The sequence below is a fragment of the Manduca sexta genome, chromosome 14 (genome assembly GCF_014839805.1).
Source record: "Manduca sexta isolate Smith_Timp_Sample1 chromosome 14, JHU_Msex_v1.0, whole genome shotgun sequence".
Lineage (NCBI taxonomy): Eukaryota > Metazoa > Arthropoda > Insecta > Lepidoptera > Sphingidae > Manduca > Manduca sexta.
In genome coordinates, this window is record NC_051128.1 from 10,146,719 (window position 1) to 10,163,114 (window position 16,396).

The 16,396-nt window shown below is 33.9% G+C and overlaps 1 protein-coding gene across 1 annotated transcript in view; it reads left to right on the forward strand.

Annotated features, from left to right (window-relative positions):
- The window catches only part of LOC115439888 (UNC93-like protein), a 32,926-nt gene that overhangs the window by 1,553 nt on the left and 14,977 nt on the right, over window positions 1–16,396 (forward strand). The window contains exon 2 of the mRNA XM_030163941.2: window positions 15,589–15,816. Within this exon, the coding sequence (XP_030019801.1) occupies window positions 15,596–15,816 (221 nt within the window). The 5' untranslated portion in view covers window positions 15,589–15,595. The remainder of the gene's footprint in view (window positions 1–15,588; window positions 15,817–16,396) is intronic.

Consider the following 16,396-nt stretch of genomic DNA (forward strand, 5'->3'; position numbering starts at 1 on the left):
TGCTTGTAATTGAATATACACAGTCTAATCCCGGAACGACATACGTTCCTGGGTCATTATGGCGGGTTTTAACACCTTGTGTGCGGTAGTCGATATCCGAACGAATAGTACACAGACGCAGACTGCTCACAAAGTTGTATTAAGCCTGAATTCAGGATATATAAAGCGATAAAGAAGTGGCTCCTTGAGGTCCATTTTCTATCTAAAATGAGACGAACGAGCTAATAGATTAAAATGTCCCAAATTGATATCGAGAGTAAATCAATGTTTTGGCTAGGATAATCAAGAAAATCATTAAATCGTCATATGATATAAGAATATTGGGTCAAAAGTATCAGAGCTCATTCGTATTAATATATATCGTGTACGACATATGATATTATGCCAAATAAAATAGTATTATCATTCGATACTTTAGAGTATCGATAATGGGGTTCGATTACTATTGCCGAATCAGATCGAAATCCAAACAGGATGGTCAGCACACAGAGTACTTCGGACTAATTGTCCAAGACTGATTTCTTTCGGATGCCTATGGTCAAGTGATAAGCTATAGATATTAATGTATATATTATGGCTTATTAATGTTTTGTTTACATCTACGCAGGGATTTGCTACGTTACTTTAGCACTACCTTCCCCTTTGTTAACGAATACATGGTTTTCTTAAAATAAACGAAATATTCTGTCTGTACTCCTTGCTGTGGAGAATGTTGTAAATGCCTATTATGGGTGTACATATCAGATAATATATTGTGTTATGACAACTCTGTCACAAGATATAAGAAACTGTAATTAGTGAGTAATTAAAATGTATGTTGTTGGCCTTTCTTTAAATAAATAAATAAAAAATAGAGATCCAAAAAATCTAAACATGTACTTGGATCGTTTCTGACATTTTCGGCCGATAAGTAGTTGGACAGATAGTTTATTTAATGTTCATAATTCATATTCATTACATTTGCCAAGCGGCGATAGTCTAGTTGGGTTTGGAGCAGACTGTCGTGATGAATATCCGTAGGTTCAGAACTCAAGGGCTCACATCTCTAACTTTCTAAAATTATGTGTGTATTCTTTGTGAATTATCGCGTTTTTTAACGGAGAAGGAAAACATCGCGAACAGACCATACCTGAGAAATTATCTGTAAGCATTTCGAGGGTGTGTGAAGTCTACCAATCCGAACTAGACCAGCGTGGTGGATTAAGGCGATATCCCTCTCAGTAGTAGAGGAGGCCTGTGTCCAACAGTGGGACTGTATATACATGGCCGATATTATTATAATAATACATTTGCCTATTTATTTGTGTAGATAATATTGTGTAATGTAGGTAATTATGTAGTTTTAATGCTATTTGCACACCTGTTAGGTAATATATGTATTAAGGACGATAGGTATGTTTAATGAGGATATTACTTGACAGTTTCTGCGGGTGTTTGTATGCTTATTCATGTTTCTACTTTATATTCCGGTATACCAATATGTACAAATATATAAGCTGAACAGTTTGTTTGTTTGAACGCGCTAATCTCTGGAACTATCAATTTGAATTTAAAAAATCTTTTAGTGTTGGATAGGCCATTTATCGAGGATTGCTATAGGCTACATATCATCACGCTATGACCAATAGGAGCGGAGTAGTAAACTTTACTACACTAAACTGAATATTGAAATAAAAATATCGAAACGTCGAGAGAAAATGATAATATAAAAACCGCGATAACATCCGTGAAAATACTTTTATTTTAATGTCAAATATTCGCGTACACATAAGAAATCATTAAATTACTAAACAGATTTTTGTTTCATTATTAGTTAGCTACATTACTCCCAAGTGTTATAGCTCACTTCAGATTTTGTTTTTTTTTCATTATTAGTTAGCTACATCACTTCTAAGTGTTAAAGGCCACTTTATACCGGGAAAATATTTATCCCGGAAAAACTTTCTTACGTGAGTGAAGCCGCGAGCAAAAGCTGTTACATAACATTGCAGTTATTTTCGTCGTTATATTTAACAAATTATAATTATCATAACGTGTTGTAATTTGACGTAAGTACATTTATATCTATAAAGATGCAGGTCAGAAACTAAGGACTTGATGGCGCGTTAGTTCTCACCGGGCCTGGTCTAATATTCGTAAATTACTTATTTATGTCACGGAGGTATTCCAATGCAACAGTTTAAAGTATAATAGAACATTCTATTAGTATTTATGCAAACACTTATATCTGATTTTTTTATTAGACTTTAATAAGTCTAGACTCCAGTGCGACGCTTGTATGTTTTTTTTATTATATGGTATCAAAAACACGTTTTTCCAAACCGCAAAATAGTTTTAGATTGTCCATAAGAATATTTAGAAGTCAGTCATAAAAATAAGTTTAACTCATAAACATGACGTACAAGACCGAACATTTTAAAGCCATTGACCTCATCAAATTAATGAATGGGTATCCTTATATATGGCTTGATAATATTTTGAATAAAGTGTTGCCTGTTTGTCTCCGCCTGCGTTATAAGTCTCTAAAACAAAGTACGACGACAATGCAATTTATATAAAAATCTGATTAAAAATCCAGAATTTTCCATGGGAGCTATAGTCTATATTAAAATCCGTAACATGATATACCCGTGAGGCAAATTTCATCCAAATCCATTCAGCTGTATCTGTGTTTACCTCTAACAAACATTCAAACATTTTCACAAACTTTCTCATTTGTAATATTAGTACCTATGTATCAAGAATAGCTAAAAGTTTGTTGATAAAGTGGAAATATGGAATTTAATTAATTTACTTACCTTCAATTAACAATGCCAAACTTATAGATTTGAATTTTAGCATATGTTTAAATTATATTCTGGGTTAACATACTCTACTTTCTTTTCCGAAAAAGTGCTGAGTAAGTCTAGAACATTAAACATAAAGAATAGACCCATGTGGGCAGAGTCACGAGTAAAAACTAGTCTCAAATATATCTGATATACGTTGGAAGCAATAAGCAAATCACGTCCGGATATATCTGCCCTTACTACATCTTGCAAATGGTATTGTTAATAATGATTGCATTCTGTGTTATGCTTCTTGTCGAATAATAGAAATGGCCAGTACTTTCAAATAAAGCCTAAACTGGGGACATAGCCAATGTTAATAGAAAAAATATTTGAATGACTTACAGAAGTTTTCAATAAGCTACCCCAATCCTAATCTTTGATCCGATGCAGAGAGTCAATCAGAATAAATCATTTGAAAGCATGTAAAATATACTTAGTTCTGATTGCTTTTGTTAGTGGTAAGATATATTTTATATCCAGATAGCGAGCACCGTACACAAGATGTTATAACCCACTATAGTGGCCTACATAAGTGTGTCGCGTTCTGGGATCGGGCTGTGTATATCCGGTTCCAACAGTCCGACATAATTATTTCGACTGCTCAGGGCTAATCAACTCTCGTCAGTCGTTATTCTATTGGACCCTCTCCACTTATTATCAGGCGCAGTGGGTTACTTTCTGTGCACGCATAAAAAAAAACTTAATCTTTGAACCAAAATAAGTCATTTGAAAGCATGTCAAAATACTTAGTTCTAATTGGTCCATTATCGCGATGGATCGAAAATAGCGATTGGGATCATTTACTGAAATCAGTCGATATTCATTGATGTCTATCGCTAGCATATGTCATTCCCATACATAATGTACACGTTAACGATTGTAAAGACATCTTGGGTACGGCCACCGACGTACGAGCGTAGGCGAATGTGAATAGCTCAATGTCATACAATATCGGGAGATGATAATTGCCGATAATACATAGACCAGGGCCGGCATTGTTAATTTATGTACTAGTTCTTGAACGTGTAAATACTGGGTGTAGCACGGAAGGGATTTTATGATTTTAGTAATGCTTTTTTATATAGGCACGTTGTCTCCTCTGTACTTGATGGTAAGTGGAGTAGGGTTCAATAGAATGTCGACTAACCAGAGATGATTACCCCTCGACAGTCGACACAATTATGCCGACGTGTTGGAACCGTTTTAGACAAAGCCATCAATATGAAGATGATCCAGTAAAAATTTCTTCCTGCCTCGGAGTTATGATTTATTTTACTTTTCTAATATTCATTGGATAGGTGGATAAGGAAGTGCATTTTCTTTAAATAATTTTTTTTTTGGATTCCAATATTATATGACTTGCAGATTTCAAGACATTGAGCCATCCTAAGTATATTAGTCTGTCGAAATAAAAAAAAAATTGTATCATTGTAAAATGTAAGTAGATATTGTAACTTTCACTTTTGGGACGACAAACACCTTAGCCCTCCCGAGACCATGAAGGCTGCAAAGTCTTCGAAACGTCGGAACAAAATTATAATATGAAAAACCGCGTAAAATTCGAAAAAATAGTTTTATCTCAATATTTAAAACATTCTCGTACACATAAGATATTATATTACATTTTACACGCTTACTACTATTTAAAAACAATAGATAATGCTTTGAACTTATTATCAGGCGAATGAGAGGCATGCATTCTTCTTCCTCTTTAAAAAAAAAAATGTCTCCACCGTTTTATCGGGATGCATGCATTGTTTTTAGGTCATACAAAAAGTCAACAAAAAGACATTAATATAAAAATAAATGCTAAAGAATGTGTAAAATGGTCGGTGGTCACCGGTTTGTCCAAAAACTCGTTGTTTGCTATCTGTTTATCAATTAAAGGTCATAATATGAATTGAATTTATAAATAATCTTAAGTTTTTACAGCATATTCTCAAACAAACGAGTCTATTACTTTTATACTTACTATCGGGTTGATGTCGATCATTTGAGGATTCAATCCCGAAAAAATGTATTAGTAAGAAAACTGGAGAAAACTTGAAAGACGTGTGGCGTTGGCATCGAACCCATTACCTTTCAGGATAACATAAAAACACCAGTATTTCACATCGACCGTGAAGTGTTAACAATGATTAAAAATATGCAAACCTTCTTTTGTATTTTTACAATCCGCGCAAGTAATATTCATTTTAGTAAAATTCTAATGTTTTTTTTATGTTTAAATAGCGTGTTTACACTGATTTTGTTCTCCTTTATAACTTTGTAAGGTTATACAATTGATAGTATATAGTTCTAACTAGACTATGTATACGTCGTGTTGAAGTCGTCTCAATAATATTACACTATGACATTGCGTTGTTTACCTTGCAATGCATTCGTGATAGGGGATTTCGAAAAACGTGATCGATATGTATCCGGCCAAGCAATTGACTGGTTTAACTGCAAGTCCTTAAGCGACTGTAGGCGGTAATAAACTTAAAGTATTAGGCGGTTATACGAACAGCGTCTTACCAAAGAACAGTTTTATTACTTAATCATATTTGGTCTTGCTAAATAGTTGCAGTTTTATTAGTGAAATATATATGTTTTCTATATGTCTTACGTTTGTTAGACTGACAAGGGTCGGCTTATATAAACACATCGGACTATTGAGTATTAGGCGCTGGAAACCCTTGAAATATTAAGCGACTATGGTGAGGGCAATCCACTAACAGGGACATTTGGGTTTTAGGCGCTCGCAACCCGTGAAATATTAAGCGACCGTGCTGAGGGCCACCCATTAACAGGTTAAGTCGGCCAGGACGACCACTGGGAGAGGACAAGACACCAACGATTAGGGATGAGCGTACTAACAATCTAGCCATCACCGTATCCGTAGGCATGCGAGGTAGTGTTGCCCAAATTCAGTCTTGGTCTTGCAGTCTTGGTCTTGTTCTTGCGTTTTTGCAAGACCAAGACCAAGAACAAGACCGCGTATTTTTAGCAAGACCAAGACCAAGACTGACCGTGCAAGACTTGAGCAAGAACAAGACATAGCCTGCAAGACTCTTGCGTCTTGCAGCTAGGACTTAGCGCTATTTCACTGAGTAGTTAGGTGTAACAGTTCGGTGTATAGGTAGGTACGCTTAGGAATTCTATGAGACGCAAAAACTGTATCAAAGAATATGAAAAACTGGACCTATGCGCATTACGACTAATACCATAAACAGAGCGAATAAACAAATATCTATTAAAATCAAACTGAGTGCATGCATAGCTATGTTTTAACCATCGGCACTTTGATAATGCGGCATCAAAGGTTTTGTACTTACTTCTCAAAGAAATTTGCCGCTTTTCGGAAGTACATGGTTATGATACACGCGCCGGCGGCTTCTTTTGAAATCTAAAACAATCGTTGCCGCCACGCCGAAATCATAACATTTGACACTATTTGATTGCCGCCATAGGGCGTAGGTATACTCATGCAAAATAATTTCGAATTTTAAGAGTACCTACAGGTGTTCCAAAGAATAAATAAGTTTCAGAGTGCTTAGAATGAAAATGAATACATTATACTGATCACGCAAGTAGTATTATGATTGGGATAAAATGGTAAGGATAGCCCGACTAGAAATTTAAAAGTGCGACCAATGGGGCCCCTCTTGGGCTTCCCTCTTGGGGCCCACTTTGGGATGTCACGCAAAGCCCTCTTGGGCCCCCATTGGGAAATCCCAAATGGGCCCCCATTGGGAAATCCCAAATGGGGCCCAATTGGGAAATCCCCATCAGATCCCAATCTAAATTTATAAAAAATCTAAAATTTCAAAAAATCAAAAATAATTTTGAATTACGGACTCTGATGGTACTATAATTTTATATTTCGATTAGAAAGTGACTATTGGTTGAATGCATCCTTGTCGTCAGTTGGGCTCGAACTCGGGTCCTCTTGATCATCAGTCGTTCACGTTACCACTGGTCCAAGCGGGAATATTACATTCGTCGCTTTATTTGATGTACATCGAATCAACTAGATGATATTACTAATATTGCGGTTAAATGTTTAATATTTGTTTCTGTTTTTCGTTTATCTTAGTTAGATTTATTCAAGCGGAACTATTAGCAATAATTTACTATTTCAACGTTGGGATTTCCCACTTAAATCCCACTCAAGCCCCAATTAGGAAATGTTAACAATAATTTTTCATTTTTACTTTGGGATTTCCCACTTTGGCCCCACTCGGGTCCCAATTGGGAAATATTAATAATAATTTTTCATTTTTACTTTGGGATACAATGATAAATCGTAAAACTCTTTTATTAAATTTCTTATAAGTTGAAGGTTCAATCTCTTTCTAGACAGATAAGTATTGTTCTTTTAAAAATACAGTCAAGTTATTGTAATTAATTTGTTTTTTTATATGTTTTAGCAAATGTAAGCTTATAAATCATAAATGTTTATTAAGAAACAGTTACTTCCATGGAAAACGACATATAGGTCAGTTGATTTTTCGAATTTCTTATCAAATCTTCAGTTATTTATTAATCTGCTTGATCTTTACTATGGCTATGTTAATTCAAGCTCACAATGTTCCAATTCTAATACGTTTTTCTAAGATTTAAAGTAAACTTTAATAAATAGTAATAGACTAATAGGTAATTGCAAGACTTGCAAGACTCTTGCTGCAAGACCAAGACCAAGACCATGACTGGGAGCGCAAGACCAAGACCAAGACCAAGATCAGGTGTATTGGCGCAAGACCAAGACCAAGACTGGCTAAGTCTCGTCTTGTTCTTGCATTTGGGCAACACTAATGCGAGGTGGTGCTATTAGAAGGGTTGGGGGCCAGGGAACGTGGTGAAGGACTAGGCGGCTAGGAATTACGGTCTTGTGGAGTGTAGGAGTTTTAGGAACTAGTTTTTACGCCGAATAGCCGAAGTTATATCGTCTTTTAGATCTGTCAGAATCGTCCTCTGGGTCTGTTAGAAAAATATTTTTAATAATGTGTAACATTTGTATGATTTGATTTTGAACTCGTAAATTATCTTGACAAGATAGTTACTCATAGTTATTGGTGTTTTTTGTTTCTTTTGTTACATTGATACAGGATTTCTAAAGGTAACAGCTTGATCGTAATCAAATAATTTGGTTACCTCGTAGTTCTTTCTATGAATCCAAAATTACAAAATATCCTATATCTTTCTTTTAGTTTTACCTTAAAATCTCATTAAAATAGTCCACAAACTCACTTTCGTATAAGACACGGCATGAATTAAACATGCCTTGCGTAATCGCATCAATGAAATATCAGACGGATACATAGTGTCCTGTATTGACTGTAAGTAGAATTTTAAACAGTTTACACTGTTCTATGCTCTGGTATTCTATCGAAGGTCAGTATTGCGTCCGCTTGTTGCTGGCTTAGAGGTGATAAATTGTACCTACGTCATTTGAATTCACTTAAAATGCATTAAAAGTTCTACCAATTGACTAATACAAGTTAGTATTGCGTGGTTTTCCGTTGAACAGGCAAAGATTTTGTTATTTTAAACCATTTTCAACAATACCATAGTATGAAACGGTCCTGTGGGTCTTGTTTTTCCTCAAACTGGAACATAAAAGTGCCGGCATACTTGGAACCATAAATAAAGCGGTTGTATCTGTCCTAAGAGATTCCTACATTTTGGCCAATTTGAATCCAATATTTATTTCTTATTTAAAATTAATTATAAGACAATTTAATTAAATTTATATGTCTCGAAAAACAAATTTCGAACCCAAAAAGAAATATAAGATCTAATTTGTTGAAAAAAATAATAAAACAATATATCCTGTAGAAATATATACCATTAATTACATGCAAAACAAATCAGGTAGTCTATATTTATTGTAATAAGTGGAAGACACTGTTCAAAATGAACTCGAATTTATTCAATATTCTATGGTCATACCAGTACTGATTTAATTTACCTAATTGTATTAATCTGTTTTACATTAATCTTTATTACAAGTTGATATAACTTGTGTGAAAAAAATTATAATGACATAATTATATGTGAAATCTCAATTGGCTACATATTATTTTTATCATTTCACAAAAGACATAATACATAACACAATCATTAACAATACTTAAGCACTAAATTACATTAAGACTAGATTGCCTTCCTTAAAACTATGCTCTAATTGAAATTAAACTGTGAAAACGACTCAACGAGAACCAATTAACAAAGTTAAGTGAGTACTATATTGTTCAATATAGATTGTATTTTAAAGTTTATAAAAGTTTTGAAGATTTTTTCTTTAAATATTGGGTTGATAGACAGCCTACTCATACTTAGTAATGTAACTAAAAATAATATGTTCCGCGTCAGTAGAAACAAGTGACAAAAACTTGTGTCTCCCAAAAAAACTTTGTAGCAAATTGACCTAATTATTATTCGTGCGAATAATACTCTGGCAAAAATTGGACACGAAATGTCCGGCAAAAACATTGTAAAGTGATTGCTTATGTTTACACGAATATTTGACACTAGCTTTTGCCCGCAGCTCCGCCCGCGTGATCTGTTTTCCCGGGATAAAAGTCCTGCTTTATATTTTCTCGGGATACAAAGTACCCTATAGCATTCAGGCGTAGTTTAGCTTTTTTATCAGTAAAAGAACTTCAAAATCGTTTCAGAACTTCCAGATATAAGTCCTTACAAACAAAGTTACAATTTATTTTCTCTTTATAAATTTACTATATATTGAAATAAAACTATTTTACTGATGTTTTCGTAATGAAATTGTTATTTTTATTATTTACTAATAATAAACAATTATAGCAAAAAAACTGTAAAGTTTATGTCATTTAAAGTTACAATTTAATATGATTCTTAATTAATTTCGTAAGTATTAATCGTGTTTTACCAGTTAAACACAGTTTTCATATTTTATGTTAAAAATAGCCTTAACCTTAATTTAAATGTTCTATTTTACACCCCGGAAGAAGAAGGATCTATAAGTATATTATAAATACAGTAATAACTGTCTGTTACGCTTCCACTGCTGAATTACTGAACCGATTGCGATGAAATTTGGTATCGAGATAGTTTTAGACATTGGGAAGAAGAGATTTCATTTCGAAAAACGTTTTCTCACGGCCGGACTCCGAGCAAAAGCTAGTGTTATAATAATGAATTTATGGTGTGCATAATTTTATCCAAATACTTTCAGCGGATTATGCTAACATAGTCAGGAACGATCACATTTATAAAATTAATTCAACTGTTTGGCATGTCATCTCATAAAAAGTTATTGTAATGTATACTATTATATAAAGCTGAAGAGTTTATTTGTTTGTTCGAAAGCGTTAATTTCAGAGAGAAATAACCGATTAAGTTTTTTTACACCAATAGGAAGCTACATTACTTCTGAGTGATGTAGGTTACTTTTCATCCTGGGAAATTATTATACCGGAAACTTATACACGTAGCGTAGGCGGAGTCGCAGGTAAAAGCTAGTAAGTATAATACTGCAATCAGTGTAGCAACTGGAGATTTTATCCTTTACTTAATTGTATACCTACAAACAGATAAGTAATGGAAATATCTACAATGAACATAACAAATAATATTACAATATGTAAATAATCTTATAAATATTTATGAGTTTTATTTATTTTGTCTCGATACCAATCGATTGCTTTCCTGTACGTAGTGTGACAATTTTGGTTTCCGCGCCGTGCATTAAATAACTGTAGATGTAAGTATAATAGTGTTTGCTTCCTGCTTTATACATTGCATCTGACAAATCGGAAATACTTCCTGGTTTCTGTCTAAAATATTACACGTGTATTTTGAAAATAAATTATATCGACAGCATTATATAGTCAATCTAGATCCATGATAATATAAGCCGTTTGTATTCTATAAATACTATTTTATTTGTGTGTAGACGTCCCTAAAGTCAACACCTAGGGAAACCTACCAATAATAAATGTAATATATTTATTGTAAATTCAAAGTATGGAAAATTATAACAAGAATTAAAAATAAATATATATAATGGTTATTTGATACGTCATGCGACATTGCGGACTTCAGTAGAGGTAAGTAGTACATGTTACGTTGATAATAATTTGAATAAAAAGTTGTCATTTCTCTGTATTAGTAATCAGAGGATAAAATATATACTTTTACTAAACTGTTATTTACGTGGGCGATATTATAATCTTGTCATATGGGAAAACCAGAGATATTTTATATATCGTTATAACAGTTCCAAATATAAAACAACAAAAATAACCCATTAATGACGTTTAGAGTTATATCTGACGTTCAAATGTATAAAGCTCAAATTTATCTTCATTTTATGTTTGTAAAGAAACAAATATCGAATGGTGCATCACTTTTTATCTATTTCAAAAATGGACCAATATTGTTTTTGACATGTCTACAAATGACTTATTTTGATTGGTTCATTTTGGATACGGATTGAAGATTGAGATTGAGATTGTTTTGAAAACGGTTGTTAGTCGCATTGTTGTCACGTTGCTACCCAGAACTGCCATCCGCCCACGTCTCGTGATGTAAAATGTAACATAACTGTCTTTTTTAGAACTGCGGTATTTTTTTTAGTGATTTCACAATATTACATTTATTTTTCAAATAATATTATGTAAAAAAAGATCCTCTAAGTCATCGTGCGAGGCCCCTGTATGCGTTAGTTCCCGCTTCGCCTCTCCCTGAGGCCACATCTGGCATTAACGATTGTCGAAATGCATCTTAGCTAGAGCGGTTGTTAAGATTAGATATATTGTTTAGTCTAAACCATTGGTTCCTAAAGTGGTTCAGGTAGACTCCCAGGGGTCCACGGGAGACTCAAGGGAGGTTTACAATTCGTAAGCGGGAGTCAACGAAAATTTATTTGGTTTTGATAGTAGAGCACTTAAATGTTAGCTTGACTTCATCTATCAATGTAGGCAGATAATATATTAATAAGCTCATTAATGAAGACTATTACATGTAAAAACTTACATACTCTGGGGAATATGGTTGAAATTTTCTTGCCGTGGGTCGACCGAATCCAGCAAAAATTTTGAAAGTGGTCTATGAGAAAAAAGTTTGGGAACCTCTGGTCTAAACGCTTTCAAGGTGAGTTTAATATGAGTTTTACTTCGATATCTACAATTTAAAAACGAATCGTCAACCGACATCAAAGACATCATCCAAAAAGCGCGAATGAATCATTTTTTTTATCAGACATTAATCTCTTGGTTACTATAGTTTAACCTAATCTTCGTCTATGCAAAACATAACAAAGTCGACGATGCATAAATAACTGTCTAGTATCCATTTTATTATACGTCATGTAAGTTTAAATTGACAATAAAACACATACTGTGTGAGCTGACTTGATAAGTATCTAATGTGACCTTGACTGATATCCTTTTTGAGGTCACCCGTTGTCGTGCGCTTAAGTTCCGGTTGTTACATAAAATTGCTTGACACCGTACGTAATCAATTGAGTTTGCGTTGTAATACATTATTTATGTATTGAATTTTTTTGTTAGTTGTAGGTATATTTTTTGTAAGATTCGGTATTATGGAGCGAAATGTTTGATATTTTATTAAGATTGTTAAGTCAACCGTGTAGAAACAAGCGAAAATGTGACGTGATAGCACGTGCAAGATTTTCTCAAGTGATCTTAATTCGTAATTTTTAATATTTGTAAATTATTTATTTTATTGTAATACTTTAAGTCCTAAGTTGTAGTAAGACCTTTCTGGTTATTTGCATTTTCTTTTCTTCGTAATATTTTCGTCGCTGTATTAATACATCAATCTCAACTTAGAGTAGGATCTCAAGTAGACATTTAAATATTCAACTATTGTAAGGCTAATTCATACAGATTTAAAACTAGAACTTTTTAATTATTTTTTTTAATGAAAAAGAAACTGTCATTTAAATCAATTAGCCTTTCAACCGTATCTATTCAATAAACAAAGCTTAAGTCGTGATTTGAGAGCTTGTTCTCAGCTGAAGCGGTGTTGTTTAAAAACAAAACTCAGCTGTCAATATCCGTCATCATATTATGCTCTGACTTCAGATGTTGATATCTATTAATAAATAACTTAAAGAGTTGGATTTAATTAGACAGGATCTCAGCGGATATCGTATTTAAGAGCGAAATTGAGTTACATCTATTGATACGGCCCTTACATCGATGAGTCGCAAACTGTTTGCGTAGAGGGACTTTTTTTCTGTGGCAAAAACGCGTTATCGCTGCCATCACTTGGGTGAGTGGAACGATTATGTTGGTTTCACCGGTCTTACGGCCCAATGTCGACACTCGGGAGTATAGAATCCGAGCGAGCGCTGGACCGAGTCCCTAACCCCTGTATATCCCACACCGGCATACCAACCAAAACCCGCGGTGGCCTTCTTCGGCGCATACGGACAGTCCCGGGGTATCTGGTTGCAATAGCTGCTCAGAACCGTAACCGTAACCTCAGAACCTGCGCGATACCGCATTGCGGCACCTCTAATTGGTTACCTAGAGGGATTGCGGTTTAATATGCTACTAACGTAGAAACCCATATTTAAGGTTTAATTTTATATCTCACTGTTTTTGTAGGCATAATATTTGCGGTTGTGTGGTTTGGGTTTGTCCCTGAAGCTCATTATGGAAAATTAATCATGTTTATAAAGGGAATGTGACCTTTCCAGTATTGCCTTCGCAAAACTTGTTAATTTTTGTTAAACAATTGAATCGCTTTAGGTTTCCGTCTAGACTGCGTGTTGAAATCTATTTAATCGCAAATTTTACGGTGTTAACTGCGTAAGCATTGGAATCTAAACAATGAAACAAAGAAATTACGTTCAATGTCAATTTGTATTGGCGAATAAAATAAATTCGTAGCTTCGTTTCCTTTTTAATATTGTTTAGGTTTTTTTTTCAAAGGCTAACAAGCGAGGCTGGCGTTAATTGATGGACTTATTCTTATTATAATTAAAAATGTTTGTGAAGATGTTTGTTTGCAATAAATGCAGAAATATACACATAGATCGACAAATAGACTACTTCTTTAATTACGATAAAGTATGTAGCGAGTTTTCTATCTAAACAAGCTCGTTTAAGCGGACGGACCCGCGAGCAACAATTAGTCTTTCTTAAATACGTACTCAAAGAACTAGAGAAACGGCGAACGCTTAGACCTTTATGGGAATAAATCGGGAGTAAGAAGTAAGGGATCTTTTTTAACCTCCGAAAACGTCACTAACCGCTCTACAAGTCTCTACTGCTATCGAGTCGATATAATATTAATGCTGATATTGTTACATATGCTATTTTGAATAAACAACTATTTTCGAAAGCTTAATAAATCATAGTATAAGACAGATGAGTGTATTTTCTAGAACTAAAGGATACGTTAGTTGCAAAACAATTTATTAACTAAAGTGAAAGTAGACAATTCTTGTGGTCCAGTTGATAAGGTGGTGCTTGATAGAGTCGCAAGTTCGATTCCCGGACATGTATAATATGTATTTCGCGCTTGTATTATAAATAGTTTCTACAATTTTCGAAATGCTATGTAATGGTACTAACTGTTAACTGTTTTAGAAATAATCCGAGGTGCACTCATCATAATCTAGTTTGGTAAATAACATAATGTGTGTGTTTAATCTAATGTTCCAAATACGAAAATTTGTGACTATGTTTGGATGTTTGTTAGAAGTAAACGCAGAAACAGCTTAACGGATTTTGATGTAATTTTGCACTCAAATTGTGTTCTAAATATGCTACTTTTTATACTGGTAATTTACTCCCATAAAAAACAATGTATATTTTTATATCTGATTTTTATATAGATGACATTGATGTCCTACAGATGTATAATATTTTAGGGACCTTTGTAACTGGAAAGGCTATTCATGTGAGCGAAGCTGCGAGCAATATCTAGCGTCATAGTATATTGAAGGACAAAAACATTTGCGAGCTAAACTCATGTTCCGCCTCATTTAAATTTTCCAGACTAACAAAAAACGAGTTATCAAATCAAATTGATTTGATGATCGCGTAAAACTACAGAATTACGAATTAGCCATAGTAAACTTCCTCGTTCAGAAAGTTTTAGCGTTGTTTGTACCGGTTTACGTCGACGCAAATCCTTGAAAGTAAACTAGAAGGGAATTTGATTTGCTCTGTGGGCATTGTTTTTACTTTTAAATTGGGTTTATATATTAATAATATATAATAATATCAGCCGTGTATTATATACTGTCCCACTGCTGGGCACGGGCCTCCACTAATACTGAAAGGGATTAGGCCTTAGTCATATACCCTTGAAATTACTATAGAGAATTTCTCAGGTATGCAGGTTTCCTCACGATGTTTTTCTTCACCGTTAAAGCAAGCGATAATTCACAAAGAATTCATAAAAATTGAGTTTCTTTAATGTTTATTTATCATACTCCGTACGTTTAAAAGTTATGCAAATGATCTAATGATGATAAATTGTTTGTGAGAAGTAAATCTATTTTCAATTTTTTGTTACATATACAGTACGTTATATATTTGAATATTTATTTGAACTTAATGTTAATAAAACTTTTTTTTCCACACACTATTTTATGCTCAAAGTCATAGTCTTTTTTTTATTTGGAAAAGTTAAGCAATTTAAATGAAGATTGTCGAATATTAAATATGTTTGTAAATTCCAAGGATTTCTAATGTGCAATATTCTTAAACAAAATGTAGAGCAAAGGCGTTAACAATTTGTTTTTTTTCAGGGTCACAATGCCTCATTCGGTGGTGCTGTCTAGGAACGAGAAATGGCGTATAAATCGGAACATATTCGTCCTGGGTTTTGCCTTCATGATTCATTTCACAGCGTTCCATGGGGCTGCCAACCTTCAAAGCTCTGTCAATAGTGACGCAGGAGCTGGCACTTTCACTTTGGCAACGATTTATTTTTCTTTAATCCTTTCTAATATATTGCTTCCAGCCATTATCATTAAGTAAGTATTAATTAGCATTTTTTTTTAGTGGGCATTTGCTGGGTACTTTAAAGTTTTATGTTAAATTATTAAGACGTAAGTATAGTTTATAGCATTGTACCGTGACGTGACGTATTAGTATGCATTCATAGTATGTTTTCACTTTAAAGTATGTGCAAGCCGACCTTAGCAACATAATATTTGTCTCGTTCTTTTCAACGGTTTTGGCCTATTTGAAAAAATAGGATAAGTAAATGAGTTTAATTTAGATTCCTTCTATGCTTGTTCTTGTTCTGAGGGTTTTAGAGTATTTAAATACACAAATTCATGGTGACGTTGATGTACTATTGTGTTAAGCGTACCCCTAGAATGAATTTACGATTTACAGTATCGTCTACGTAATGTAAGTATTTGTATGGATATTTAATAGCTTCTCGTTCTTAATTGCACAGCAAAGTGATCCCATTGCCATCAGGTGATGGTAAGTGGAGTGAGTCCAATAAATTTTCGACAGACTAGAGATGATTATCCCTCAGCAATCGAAGTAATTATGCCGGCCTGTTGGAATCGGATATACACAGGCTGATATCGGAACGCGACA